This window comes from Manis javanica, chromosome 11 (genome assembly GCF_040802235.1).
Source record: "Manis javanica isolate MJ-LG chromosome 11, MJ_LKY, whole genome shotgun sequence".
NCBI classification, from domain to species: domain Eukaryota; kingdom Metazoa; phylum Chordata; class Mammalia; order Pholidota; family Manidae; genus Manis; species Manis javanica.
In genome coordinates, this window is record NC_133166.1 from 75,201,957 (window position 1) to 75,215,887 (window position 13,931).

The 13,931-nt window shown below is 38.6% G+C and overlaps 1 protein-coding gene across 8 annotated transcripts in view; it reads left to right on the forward strand.

Annotated features, from left to right (window-relative positions):
* The window catches only part of SDCCAG8 (SHH signaling and ciliogenesis regulator SDCCAG8), a 271,642-nt gene that overhangs the window by 6,429 nt on the left and 251,282 nt on the right, over nucleotides 1-13,931 (forward strand). For all 8 annotated transcript variants that reach the window (XM_073216700.1, XM_073216702.1, XM_073216703.1 and 5 more), the window contains exons 2-4: nucleotides 4,232-4,384; nucleotides 5,092-5,177; nucleotides 7,784-7,897. In XM_073216700.1, coding sequence (XP_073072801.1) covers nucleotides 4,232-4,384; nucleotides 5,092-5,177; nucleotides 7,784-7,897 — 353 coding nt within the window. The remainder of the gene's footprint in view (nucleotides 1-4,231; nucleotides 4,385-5,091; nucleotides 5,178-7,783; nucleotides 7,898-13,931) is intronic.

A 13,931-nucleotide genomic window follows, 5' to 3' on the forward strand; every position in this document is an offset into this window, starting at 1 on the left:
CAAGTGTGGACAGACACATGTATCTCTTATCTCTCTGTGGTTTCCTTTTTCTACTTGCCTGCTCTGGGCTAAGCTTGTTTTGAGAATCACAGTGCATCTGGCGTCTTGGCCTAGGGAAGTATGGTTCACTGCGTATTTTCTCAGAGACAGCTGGGTGCTTCACAGGGCATGGTTCCCCCTCCCTGTCACCGAGAGAATTCTTGTTCACATCTTCCAGTACAGAGGAGAATGTAGACATTAATAATTCACTGTACATATATAAGTAATGAGCCTTCTAGGCTGAAAAAAACAATATTTCCCTTTTGTTCAAAAACACCTTGATGAAGAGAGGACCGGTGGTGAGCCAGGACTTAGAAAGTAGGGAAACTGGATTACGAAAATGAGTAAGACAGACAGCAGCTCAGTAACCTTCCCAGTGCTTATTGGTTAGTGATTGATATTTGGATGGTGGACTGCCAGAAATATCATTTACTTGCATTTATGTTATGTGATCTGTAGGACTCAGAGGTCCTGTTTGTGTTTGTATTCATAATTAGGTTTATTTTCAGCCCATAGTTGGTACTGGGGAGAGGAAATAAGGATGCATTCATTGTTAAATGCCCTTACTATCCTCTCAGGAGAGAAGAGGAAATGAGTATTCTGTCTCTTGGGTAGAGACAGAAAGATGTGTCCATTAGCAGGGCGATAGGAAACCATAACTCCAGTCTAATCTGGTTTCCTTACATGTAAGCAGCAGATAACTGCATCTGGGTAATAGTATTCTTAATAAGAATTGTGGGGCCTTGAGTTGCAGTGGCTCCAGTTGAAGAGCAATGGGGCTTCATCTGTCTTGAATCATCAAAGCACTATTATTCCTCAGGATTAACCTTCGTTACAGTGTATAATTACGTTGCTATGTATATATTTGAAAAGCATTTATCATGCTTTTGCAATGTCATAATGAAATGACTTAAAAGTATCACTTGCCTCTTTAGTTTCAGTTTTAGGACACAGTTTTTGCAAATTCCTTCTCTTCCTCTCTGATCCTAGTAACTAAAGTCAGTAATTGCAAAAAATCCCCAAGCCTTGTGTTCCACTTTTCTTTTGGATAGTTGTTGAGTGCAATATCTCAGTAGTTCACATAATGCTATTTTCATAGAGTCTTAAAATGCTATTTTATGTTGAGTTCAGTATCTCAGTAGTTCACATAATGCTATTTTCATACCTGGTCTTAAAATGTTTCAAATTCTAAAAGATTAAACAAGAATATCGGGAAAAGGATTAAGTGGATTCATGAAACTGCCATCATTGTAATCTGATGAGAAATTCCTATAGATATTATGCAATTTTTTTTCCAGATTTTCTTTCTTTTTCCTAATAGCTTTATTAGCTTTTAGATTAGGTATAAATAATTATTCTCTGTCTTAGAGGTGAAGTCATTTGGTAACTACACAGAGCACACTCTCAATGTTAGCCAAACCTCTATTTTCTCTCTAATAGATGCAGTAAAGATAAGTGCTGTATTCATAGATGTAAGTGCATAAACCTGAAGCTCTATGAACTAAATTGCTTATCATGTAAGCTTTGATTTTCCTTTTCCATTAACAAGTCTCTTTAGAAAATACAAAGTTATTGGAAAACTATTGCTGGGTCTTTGCTAAAACCAAGAATGCATCTTATCTGACTTTTCTTAAACTCATGATCAGTGAGAGGAGGTCAGGCTTAGTTAGTAGTCAGCACCAAATTCCTGTCAGAAAAAGGCCTTTGTGGAAATAGGGTTGGTGTGCATAAAAGTGTAGGGATAAATTTACTGGGTCTGTTATGTAGTTAGTAATAATAGAATTTCACAGTTGAACCCTGACCTGAAAGACCTGTTCTCTTTAGTTTAATCAATATAGAAAATGAGTTGCTGTAGGTAAAAAACCTATAATAGACATTTTATAACATCGAGTATATTTTTTTTCTGTTTCAAACATTGAAATTAAGTTTGGAGAAAATGTAACCTGTTTTTCAAGGTTGTGTAGAATATATGTGTATAAATATATTTCCATCCATGACTGGTATTGAAAAGGTAGTTGACTTGTAGCTTTCTTAGGGTTCCCATGTCAGGAGCAAGGAATAGGAGCTGTTTCTCCTGAGAACACAAGAAGAAAGATCTAAATTGTCAAAAAAGGGAATTCAAAGAACTTTATTGACCATCATTGTTATGAGTTTCTCTTACCTGGTGTCTTGCCAATGGTTCAGCCCTGGGCAAGTTCACTCTGGATTCAGTGAGACTGAGGAATGGCAATGGAAGGTTCTTGGGGTAAAAGGGTTTATTAGCCAGCTTTGTTCTCCTGGGGATAAGCAGAGCACTAGATTTATGTCTAAATCCAACAGTCTACGGGTCTGTAGTCCTCCTTTGTCCTGTAAAGAGCACTGAGCAGAGCTTTTTATACAGTGACTCAGTCAATAATAGCTTGCCTACGGGTGTGGAAGCAGTAGCCTAGCAGTAGGCCAGTTCCATCATCAGGTAGTTTGGGGTCAGCTGAGGATCCTGACAGAGGAACTTAAATTTTCCTCACACCTGGGTAAAGTATCATCCTCTCTGAAGATCTCAAGAATTGTTTAGATGGAATAGATTTGAAGTGGATGATAGCTGTACATGAACTTATATGGGAATTAGGCTTTTTCTAACATAAATTTCTATTAGATATATGTAAATGTTTGGCAATTAATTAATTTAAAAATTACTTTCAAATATAGATGTCAAAATATGAAAATAGTCTGAAATCTGGGTCCCAGTTCTAAAGTGCAAGGAGCATTTTTTGATACAGTTCATGTTTTCTTGATTGGAACTAGTGAATTTAATCATAAGAGATCAGCAATAACAATAAGTTTAAACCTGAAAAAGTAGTTGGACCTTGATTAATGAAATTACCAATTGAGTGCCTAGTCCTCCAGTTGTTATACATGTTAAAATATCCTTAAAGTAGTGGAGAATTATTACTAATGTCATCACAAGTGTCACTAGTATAGTTCTGTTGTTAATGTTGTAAGACCTGGATCCTCTGATGAAAATGTGTTTGGGTGAGTGTTTCACTGAATAATGAGTCCAATTATCTATTGCTGCATAATAAACCACTTTTAAGCTTGGTGGCTGCCAGTGACAACTGAAAGCATTTTAGTGTCTCCTAGACCTGTGGGTTGATTGGGGTCAGCAGAGCAGCACTTCAGATCTCTTCATGCCATTGAAGTCAGATGGCCTTGGCATCATCTGGCGGCTACACTGGGCTGTTAGCAGGACGGGGCTTCTCCTCCATGTAGTCTCAAGGCCTCTACTTTCCAGAGGACCCTTCACAATCTCTCGGACAGGACAGCCAGACTTTCTACTTAGGGACTTAGGCCTCACAAAAATAAGTATTCCAAAAGGGAGGAAGCAGAAGGTATCAGACGTTTTAAGGATGAGGCCTGGTCTGATTTGATGTAACTTTCACTGCATTCTGTTGGCTTGTGCAAGTTACAGGCCTGCTCAGCTTCAGCCTGGGAGGGGAAAAGGGCATGAGGCTGGGTTCCTTATGGGCTATTTTAGATGTTTATGTTAAGTATGTGCTAGTGACTTTAAACTTCAATTCTAGGGGTAGTTAGGTACACTAGCAAGAATGACATGAGTTGTAGTCAGCCAGCAGTACAGAAGAAGCAATTTACTAAGGAGGCTGCCATTATAAGCATTAAAACTATTCAGTGCTTATAATCAGTGCTTGATCACTACACCAGGCAGTTAGCTGTCTCTTGGTTCGGGAGAGACATCTAGCCCACAGAGACAGGGAGGCTTTCCTGGGTGGGAACTTGGTGTGCTGGAGTCCCTCTTGATAGTTCTGCCCACCCACCCCAGCATCTCCCAGGGAGGGGCAGGGGACTTTTAGGCACTGAGGAGAAGGAAAGAGCATCCCTGGGCCATGTTACTGCTGTGGGGGCAGAGAAGGAGCTCTTCCATTCAGCCCTCCTTGGTGGTAGAGTTATTACAGATAGTGAATAGCAACCACTGAGGTGTCAGGGACCTGAGACATCATTAGGTTTAACCCCTACCCAAGGAACTTGATTGCTGGCTCCCTTTATCAGCATGTTCCTCAGCAAGCTAGAAACAAAACTGCTTTTTTCAATATCTTATCAGAATAACTTGCTTTCCCTGTAGAAACTGTCTTCTTTAATAAGTGTGCATGTGGTCGCCCAGGTCTCACTGGCCTGAATTTTCATCATGTTGTTGTTCCAGAACGTGCGAATAGAAGCATTCATCAACTGAAATGTGTCCTGAGAGAAGGCGAGGCCACTGTTGAGGAAGATGTGCTGGATCCTTCTTTTAGTGCCAGTGTAGGAAATGAGGACACTGGGACTGCCTGGCATGAACTGCAGCACAGCCATGCCGGTGAGTGTGAATGTTGGTCCTGCCCCGAATCACCCAGGGAATTCTTTAAACTCCATACAGTAATAACTCCCGGCCATCCTCCATTCTACTACTAGGATTTTATTCCTGAAATATGGGTCAGCTCATAGATTTCCCTTGCTGATTATCCTTTCTTTGACTTTCCAATGCCAATAGGCTGATCCGAAATTCTTTGTATGTCACAGCAATGTTTTTTAAGATGGCTCCAAGCTATCTCTCCAGCCTCATTTTTCTGTCCCCTTCCCCATCCTCCCTCTCACAAGCCATTCTCCAGCCACACCAACCCACTGCCATGCTTCTGTGCTTTTGCATGTATCATACCTTCTCCCTGGACATTTCCTCACCCTTTTCTGCTTGGTGATCTCCTGCTTGGCCCTCACAGTGCTCCATCTTCTCTGAACACAGGCACAATTAGGTTCTTCTTCTCACAGTACTACAGATAGCTCTAGGTCTGTATGTGAACTTGTATTCTTTTATTCTGTTAGTTTATCTCTGTTGCTAGATGAATTCTTAGCTTCTTAGTGGTAGAGGTTTCCTCATCTTTGTCTTTGAACCCCCAGTCAATAGCATGGTTTCCAATGCCTAGTATATGTTTGAACAGTGTTTGTTGGATGAGTGGAAGGATGGATGGGTGTTGATAAGCCATGGTCTCAAAAAGGTTAATAAAACCCATTGCTTTTGCTCTGTAGTCAATCAACTCAAAGCTTTGTTGCGCCAACAAGCAGCTAACGAAGGTGAGGTATCTCCCTCCAGAAGACAAAAAATGTCCCCTTTGGTAAGTATCAACTTTTGTACCCTGACAAAAGCATTAGTTTTGTATGTATTCATTTTATGGGGTCATTTTGGTAGTGCACATTGTAGACAAATTCTGAGCAGGGCATTGTTAGTGTCAAGCATTAAAAGAAACGATCTTTCCACTGTTTTTTTCTGGTTGAAGAAGAGACTTCCATGGCAGAGGGGATCTGTTGTTTCTAAGTAATTATTCACTTGAACAATGTGAGTGAGGAAATAGTTTGGTGAATTTACTTTGTCACTGTTAGAAAATATAGAAAAGGAACAATATTTGGAAAAGATTAGCCATTCCTTTTTTAGAGGACCATAGCTATATTTTACCATTTTTAGAATTTAATTATAATTCTAGCTGTCCTTTATAATACTTTTCTATTTTTAATGCCAAAACCAAAATATGTTATCTTATTCTATATTTAAAGATACATGGTTATAAAATCATGTTCTCTAAGAAGCTATACTCTGTTTCTTCTGAAATTGTTTTTAACTGCTTTGGCAGAGTGAATGTGATATTGTAAAGCCTGAGAGGAGTGTGAAGGAAAGAGAGGTGTGAGTGAAGAGGAGGGAAGGATCTGGTCAGGTGCAAATGACCAAAATAATAGTCTAGGCCTTTGGTCTATCTAGGGTCTACCACGTACTCTCAAGAAGGATATTATGCCTCTCACAGGGCTTTGGTATTAATAAAATTATGTATTTAAAATTCTTCAGAAACCTATGTTGTATGACACAAATATAACATGTCATAACAGCTGTAACCACCTTGCATTTTCAATGTGTGTGATGGTTGGATACCTGGGCTGCATGCTGGAAACCATGGAGACGTGTCAGTTTCCTTTACTCAAGGCTGTAATGTCATAACAGTGTCTTCATATTAATACTTCATTCCAGCCTGACACATACTTTCATGCTTAAGTCCCACTTGAAAGAAATGTACTGCATACTCCTATTCAATATTTATAGGTATAAATTATAATTTTGATAACATTTCATAATTCAGTGAATTTATTACTGTTGACACCTAGTTTCTAGAACACTTTTAAGCACACACAGTGGGTAGAGTAATTTTAAGTCAAATAGGTGAAGTTGCTGTTGAATGTTCAAACATGCTTATTAGCGTTTTAAAGGTAAAATGGAGCAGTGATGTTACAGCTGATTGAATCTGTATAAGTAGGAGGAGTCTCATGAAGGACATGATTTACATATGCATAGTATATGTTTTGCAAATACACCAGTCTGCTTATATGAAGCTTGTGAAAGTGTGGAACTTAGACTCTGAATGTGTACAGAATACATGTAATAATTACAAGCCATAACAATGATAAGTAGCTTTTGAAAATTGTACCTTTTAGAATTCACTTTCATAGCCAGTATGACCTATCAGAAATATGTGGCTCAATTGAGAGTGAAACTGAGGCACTGTTGAGATGGAAAATACACCTAGGTATTATTACTTACATTTTTAACATGTAGACATCCAAACTATAATAAACCCTTCAAAGTACATACATATGACTTCATTGTCCACATCGTATTAGCTTGAGTTTTAACTTTATACATAGGCTGTTGCCTATATATACATAGTAATGCCTAATTCATATGTGCATATGTTCTGGACCCACTTCTATTAATATAAAATTATTATAGTTAGTTGCTTTCTACTTAGCATATAATTCATTTAATTAAAGTTTCTGTTTTTTACATGTCCTAAATATGACAAAAAGCAAAGCTCTACTTAATTATTTTGCCGTGAGAGCTACCACTTCATCACTCTTAGGAATTTCTGGGGGATTGAGAAACAAAATCCTTGTGTTTCTCATCTCAGGCTTTCTTTGGGTTCCACTCACTGATTGATGCTCATTTTCCCTTTTTCTTGATTTTGTTTTTTCTTTAAAAAAATAATCATGTTCAGATCATCTTAGGATAAGATATACATTAAAAGTCAATTCCAGGAATGCTGCAGAAGGAAACAGAATTAACCCTTCTGAAGGCTCATCACTGGCCTCCTTAATGCAGTGTACCTCTCAGCTTTGTGGGAATCTGCTTTAGTGCTCTAGTCAGGGGCTCTGTGCTCCAGAACAACATAGTCGCAAATTGCCTTGAGTGCTAGGGTCAAAAATCAAAAACCATGTTTTGCTAGTGTATTCCTTTGTAGGTAAAATTTTACCTCATTGACACACCCTTGCCATAAAACATTTGTCTGAAGAATCCCTCTTCAGGCAGCTGTCCCACTGTTCTAGCTAGCAGTGCTTTTCTGTGGTGAGGAGAGCTGCCCCTTTATCCCAGCATTACTGGATGGGACACACGTTCTCAGATGGCTGAAATAGGCTGTTCATCTGCTGTCCAAACTACCCCGGCATTTTCCCATTTGCCATATGCTTTTTACAACCACTTTAAATTTCCATATTTAAAAAAAAGATACTCATATCCCTGAATCTTACCTATCTGTGGAGTTTATAGCATAGATAAATAAGTATTATTAGCCACTAGTCTATGTTTATATGACATCAGTGCTAAATTGAATATGGACATGGTATTAGCTCATTCTTTGGTAAGTCCAATCATGCTTTATTTGTTTTGTTGCTTTTTCCTTAGAGGTCATCAGATCATGAGGAAATCAGTGTGCCTGCTGTACACAATCTTGTTCCTATCATCAATGACCAGTCTCAATACATTCATCATTTAGAGGCAGAAGTCAAGTTCTGCAAAGTAAGTTCTCATTAAAAATTTGATCATTTAAATTAAAGTTTATATTAATGATACCTTGTATGAAAATGTGCCATTACTCACCTTCATGTTTATAGCAATACATTGACCATTGCTATCCTTATATGGTTGGAAAGACTGATGTGTTACAGGAGCTTCTTGGGCTTGGGAATGATCCTCCTGACCATGACATTTCTGAGTGTTGAATTCCCAGTGGCCCATATCTGTGGCTACTATTTTGATATTATGCTCTCAGAATTTTTCCTTTCTACCCCATTTACTTTAGCCCAGTGGATGGAAAATGCTTTGGAACAGTAATTCCAGTCATTTTCCCACACTTGTCAACCTGTTGAAACTGTGGTTCAGCTAGCAGGGGTTCTAAGCTGGGAGACTAAATCTACTCCGTTGTCAGGTTCTTACCTTGACTGTGAATAGAATGGCTTGTGGGGGTCCTGATAATAATAGTCAGAAACCGAATGTGCCACCTGTTGTCTATTATGCTAGATGGTTATGTGGCTTGACTATATACAGTTCAGTAATGTCATTAATGCCATTGGAGCCTTCCTGCCTTCTCAAATGTTACTGGTTTATTTTTCTTTCCTTTTTTGCATTATCAATGCATCAGATCATGTGATATTTTTTAAAAGAATTACTGATACTTTTTGTTTAATGTACATATTGTGTTTTTAACATTTTGGCCCCTCTTCCAAGGTACAGGTCTGTGTGTCTTGACTTTTCAAGGGAGTTTCTGATATTAGCATGTTGTTTTCTCTTTGTTCTTGGAGGATATAATCATTATTATACAAGTATTCTTGGATTACCACAGAAACTGAATTACTATCCTAGGACTCATTCCATTAACAAGCTTCTATTAATCCCTAAGATGCTGTGGGTAAGACCTGAAAGATATTGTAGGAGAGACAAAACTACCTCTACCTCTACCTTCTTAGGATCTTTGGCTGGGCCTGAGGATTAAATTGATACAAGACAGATTAATAGTGGAAAAGCATACACATTTATTCAATATAAGCTTTATGTGACACAAGAGCCTTCATAAGGAAGATAGGACCAAAGAGCTGGCAAAACCTAAATGCTTTTATAGTAGGTTGGACAAAAGGAGGCAGTTGTGGAAACCAACTAAAATAATGGGAAGTCTAAAAGAAGATGAGTTATTTTAACAAGTCTGTGCTTATGGATTCCTCTCAGCCTCCACTCCCTGTTTCTCATAATAAGAATGTCTTTCCTTCTGATATAGGGAGGACATCCTTCACATGGAGTTTTATCTTCTGCAAGAAACTGGGGGAGGTCAGAGCACTCTCCTTGTATCTGCTGTTGTTTAAGTGCATTTAGCTCAAATAATTCTAATTCCAAAGTCACACATTTTGGAGTGGCAGATTCTACCACTCTTCGATATGAATGATAATAAACTTACCATTTAGTTGAGAAGAGAATACTATTACCTATGAACACCAGAGTAGCTCAATATAGCATAAGCCTTTATTCCATAGTATAAACTGTAATCATAATGAGAAGAAGGTTACTAAAAGTTAGCATCTTTGGGAATGTTTTACAGGAAAATCTTAAAGGAGTAGGATCATTTACATCAACAGAAGGGAGATGAGGGAGTTTCATAGAGAAAATGGCAACAATGAAAGGATATATTCAGTATGAATATGGTTTATTTGTAGAAGCCATGAAGCATCTATTCTAAATTTCTACAATCAAGGATATGTCTTAGGAATAATTAAAATAATGTTGAACTGATAAAATGGAAGATTTCAAAAGCCTTGGAAGTTAGTATGAGTTCAATATATTTTTTTTTTTTTTTTTTTTTTTTTTGAGAGGGCATCTCTCATATTTATTGATCAAATGGTTGTTAACAACAATAAAATTCAGTATAGGGGGGTCAATGCTCAATGTACAATCATTAATCCATCTCAAGCCTAATTCTCGTCAGTCTCCAATCTTCTGAAGCATAACGAACAAGTTCTTACATGGTGAACGAATTCTTACAGAGTGAATAAATTCTTACATGGTGAACAGTACAAGGGCAGTCATCACAGAAACTTTCGGTTTTGATCATGCAATATGACCTATAAACCATCAGGTCAAATATGAATATTCATTTGATTTTTGTACTTGATTTATATGTTGATCCCACATTTCTCCTATTATTATTATTATTTTTATTTTTAATAAAATGCTGAAGTGGTAGGTAGATGCAAGATAAAGGTAGAAAACATAGTTTAGTGCTGTAAGAAGGCAAATGTAGATGATCAGATGATCAGGTGTGTGCCTATGGACTAAGTATTAATCCAGGCTAGACAAGGGCAGCAAGACATCCACGGATGCAGAAGATTTCTCTCAAAGCAGGGGGGGTGAGGTTCTGAGCCTCACCTCTGTTGACCCCCAAATTCTCACCTGATGGCCCCCCTGCGACTGTGCCTGTCTTAGGTTGTTCCTCCCTTGAGGAATCTTACCCGTCTCTGGCTAACCAGTCATCTTCCGGGGCCATACAGGGAAATGTAAAGTTGGTAAGTGAGAGAGAAGCCATATTGTTTGCAAAGGTTAGCTTTTTACTTCTTTGCAGATTTATGCCCTGTGGCTTCTATGCCCAGCACTTGTCTCGAGGTATCTTTACCACCTGGAGGAATTATGATACTCGGTAAATTCGATATGAGGCACGAATTCTATTTAAAGTTTGTAATTAGGAAGGAAGAAGAAAAGCTATAGATGTAGCATATGAAGGAAACTTGGGAGGATTGATTATTTCTTTGACATATCTTCTTGTATAGTACCTTAAGTATGTATAGGTTTTAAACTACTAACTAATTTGCACACACATATTGACATAATAGGAATACGGTGACATAAACAAAGCAAATCTATAATTACCAGCCATCTCCAGTGAAGCCAAGAAAACCATTTAGGCACCCTAGGCATTTGTGAAAATTTATCTATGATATGATGGATATTTTCCAACTGTACTTGAACCATCAGACAAATTAAAGCAGCCCATTTCTGGGATCTGTTCACATCCCATATGTTCTTTTAACCATAGATAGTCTATAGTCATGAGATTTTGGGGTGCTACAACTTGCACCCCTCCCAACTCCTGGTTGAGTTCCAACAGTACAGATCCAGTCAAATTCGTTGTCTCACTGTATGCACATGCCAGCCTAGACATCTCCCTCCTCCTTCTTATGGCAAGTCCAGGAGACGGTGGGCTGGATGCAGCCACAACCGCAGCATCGTCCGGATCCCTGTGGAGGCTTTTTGATGATCATCCCCCGGCACGAGTCCTCCAGAGAGTGCTGATGCCGGAAGCTCCTCCTCATATCGTATCTTAGTTCATTTTCTGGGTATCCAAGCTAGGCCTTGATCTTCTGCGTAGAGACAAACAGACCCTTTGCCCACACTTTGACATGCCCTCTATACCACTGTGCAGAACTCATTGGAGGTCAGCACACAGTAACTGCTTTTTTTTTTTTTTTTTTAATTAAGAGAAAGGAATATTATCAGAAAAGAGTACCTCCATAGCTGATCATCTGACACCCTTTAAGTGATCAACATTAAGGATATTTAAAGCATGCGTTGATCTTTGATTTACCAATAGTTTTATCCTGTTAAGGAGTAATCCCCCTTTTCTTTCTTTCTTTCTTTTTTTTTTTTTTTTTTTTTAAATTTTTAATCTACACTTACCTGAAGAATACTATGTTTACTATGCTCTCCCCTATATCAGGTCCCCCCTAACAACCACATTACGGTTACTGTCCCTCAGCTTAGCAAAATGTTGTAGAGTCACTACTTGTCCTCTCTGTGTTGTGCAGCCCACCCTCCCCTTTCTCCCTCCCCCCCATGCATGCTAATCTTAATACCCCCCTTCTTCTTCCCCCCCCTTATCCCTCCCTGCCCACCCATCCTCCCCAGTTCCTTTCCCTTTGGTACCTGTTAGTCCATTTTTGGGTTCTGTAATTCTGCTGCTGTTTTGTTCCTTCAGTTTTTCCTTTGTTCCTATACTCCTCAGATGAGTGAAATCATTTGGTATTTCTCTTTCTCCGCTTGGCTTATTTCACTGAGCATAATACTCTCCAGCTCCATCCATGTTGCTGCAAATGGTTGGATTTTTCCACTTCTTATGGCTGAGTAGTATTCCATTGTGTATATGTACCACATCTTCTTTATCCATTCATCTACAGATGGACATTTAGGTTGCTTCCAATTCTTGGCTATTGTAAATAGTGCTGCGATAAACATAGGAGTGCATCTGTCTTTCTCAAACTTGATTGCTGCGTTCTTAGGGTAAATTCCTAGGAGTGGAATTCCTGGGTCAAATGGTAGGTCTGTTTTGAGCATTTTGATGCACCTCCATACTGCTTTCCACAATGGTTGAACTAATTTACATTCCCACCAGCAGTGTAGGAGGGTTCCCCTTTCTCCACAGCCTCGCCAACATTTGTTGTTGTTTGTCTTTTGGATGGCAGCTATCCTTACTGGTGTGAGGTGATACCTCATTGTAGTTTTAATTTGCATTTCTCTGATAATTAGCGATGTGGAGCATCTTTTCATGTGTCTCTTGGCCATCTGTATTTCTTTTTTGGAGAACTTTCTGTTCAGTTCCTCTGCCCATTTTTTAATTGGGTTATTTGTTTTTTGTTTGTTGAGGCGTGTGAGCTCTTTATATATTCTGGACGTCAAGCCTTTATCAGATCTGTCATTTTCAAATATATTCTCCCATACTGTAGGGTTCCTTTTTGTTCTATTGATGGTGTCTTTCGCTGTACAGAAGCTTTTCAGCTTAATGTAGTCCCACTTGCTCATTTTTGCTGTTGTTTTCCTTGCCCGGGGAGATATGTTCAAGAAGAGATCACTCATGTTTATGTCTAAGAGGTTTTTGCCTATGTTTTTTTCCAAGAGTTTAATGGTTTCGTGACTTACATTCAGGTCTTTGATCCATTTTGAGTTTACCTTTGTATATGGGGTTAGACAATGGTCCAGTTTCATTCTCCTACATGTAGCTGTCCAGTTTTGCCAGCACCATCTGTTGAAGAGACTGTCATTTTGCCATTGTATGTCCATGGCTCCTTTATCAAATATTAATTGACCATATATGTTTGGGTTAATTTCTGGGGTCTCTAATCTGTTCCACTGGTCTGTGGCTCTGTTCTTGTGCCAGTACCAAATTGTCTTGATTACTATGGCTTTGTAGTAGAGCTTGAAGTTGGGGAGTGAGATCCCCCCTACTTTATTCTTCTTTTTCAGGATTGCTTTGGCTATTCGGGGTCTTTGGTGTTTCCATATGAATTTTTGAATTATTTGTTCCAATTCATTGAAGAATGTTGCTGGTAATTTGAGAGGGATTGCATCAAATTTGTATATTGCTTTCGGCAGGATGGCCATTTTGACGATATTAATTCTTCCTAGCCATGAGCATGGGATGAGTTTCCATTTATTAGTGTCCCCTTTAATTTCTCTTAAGAGTGACTTGTAGTTTTCAGAGTATAAGTCTTTCACTTCCTTGGTTAGGTTTATTCCTAGGTATTTTATTCTTTTTGATGCAATGGTGAATGGAATTGTTTTCCTGATTTCTCTTTCTATTGATTCGTTGTTAGTGTATAGGAAAGCTACAGATTTCTGTGTGTTGATTTTGTATCCTGCAACTTTGCTGTATTCCGATATCAGTTCTAGTAGTTTTGGAGTGGAGTCTTTAGGGTTTTTTATGTACAGTATCATATCATCTGCAAATAGTGACAGTTTAACTTCTTCTTTGCCAATCTGGATTCCTTGTATTTCTTTGTTTTGTCTGATTGCCGTGGCTAGGACCTCCAGTACTATGTTAAATAACAGTGGGGAGAGTGGGCATCCCTGTCTGGTTCCCGATCTCAGTGGAAATGCTTTCAGCTTCTCGCTGTTCAGTATAATGCTGGCTGTGGGTTTATCATATATGGCCTTTATTATGTTGAGGTACTTGCCCTCTATTCCCATTTTGCTGAGAGTTTTTATCATGAATGGATGTTGAATTTTGTCAAATGCTTTT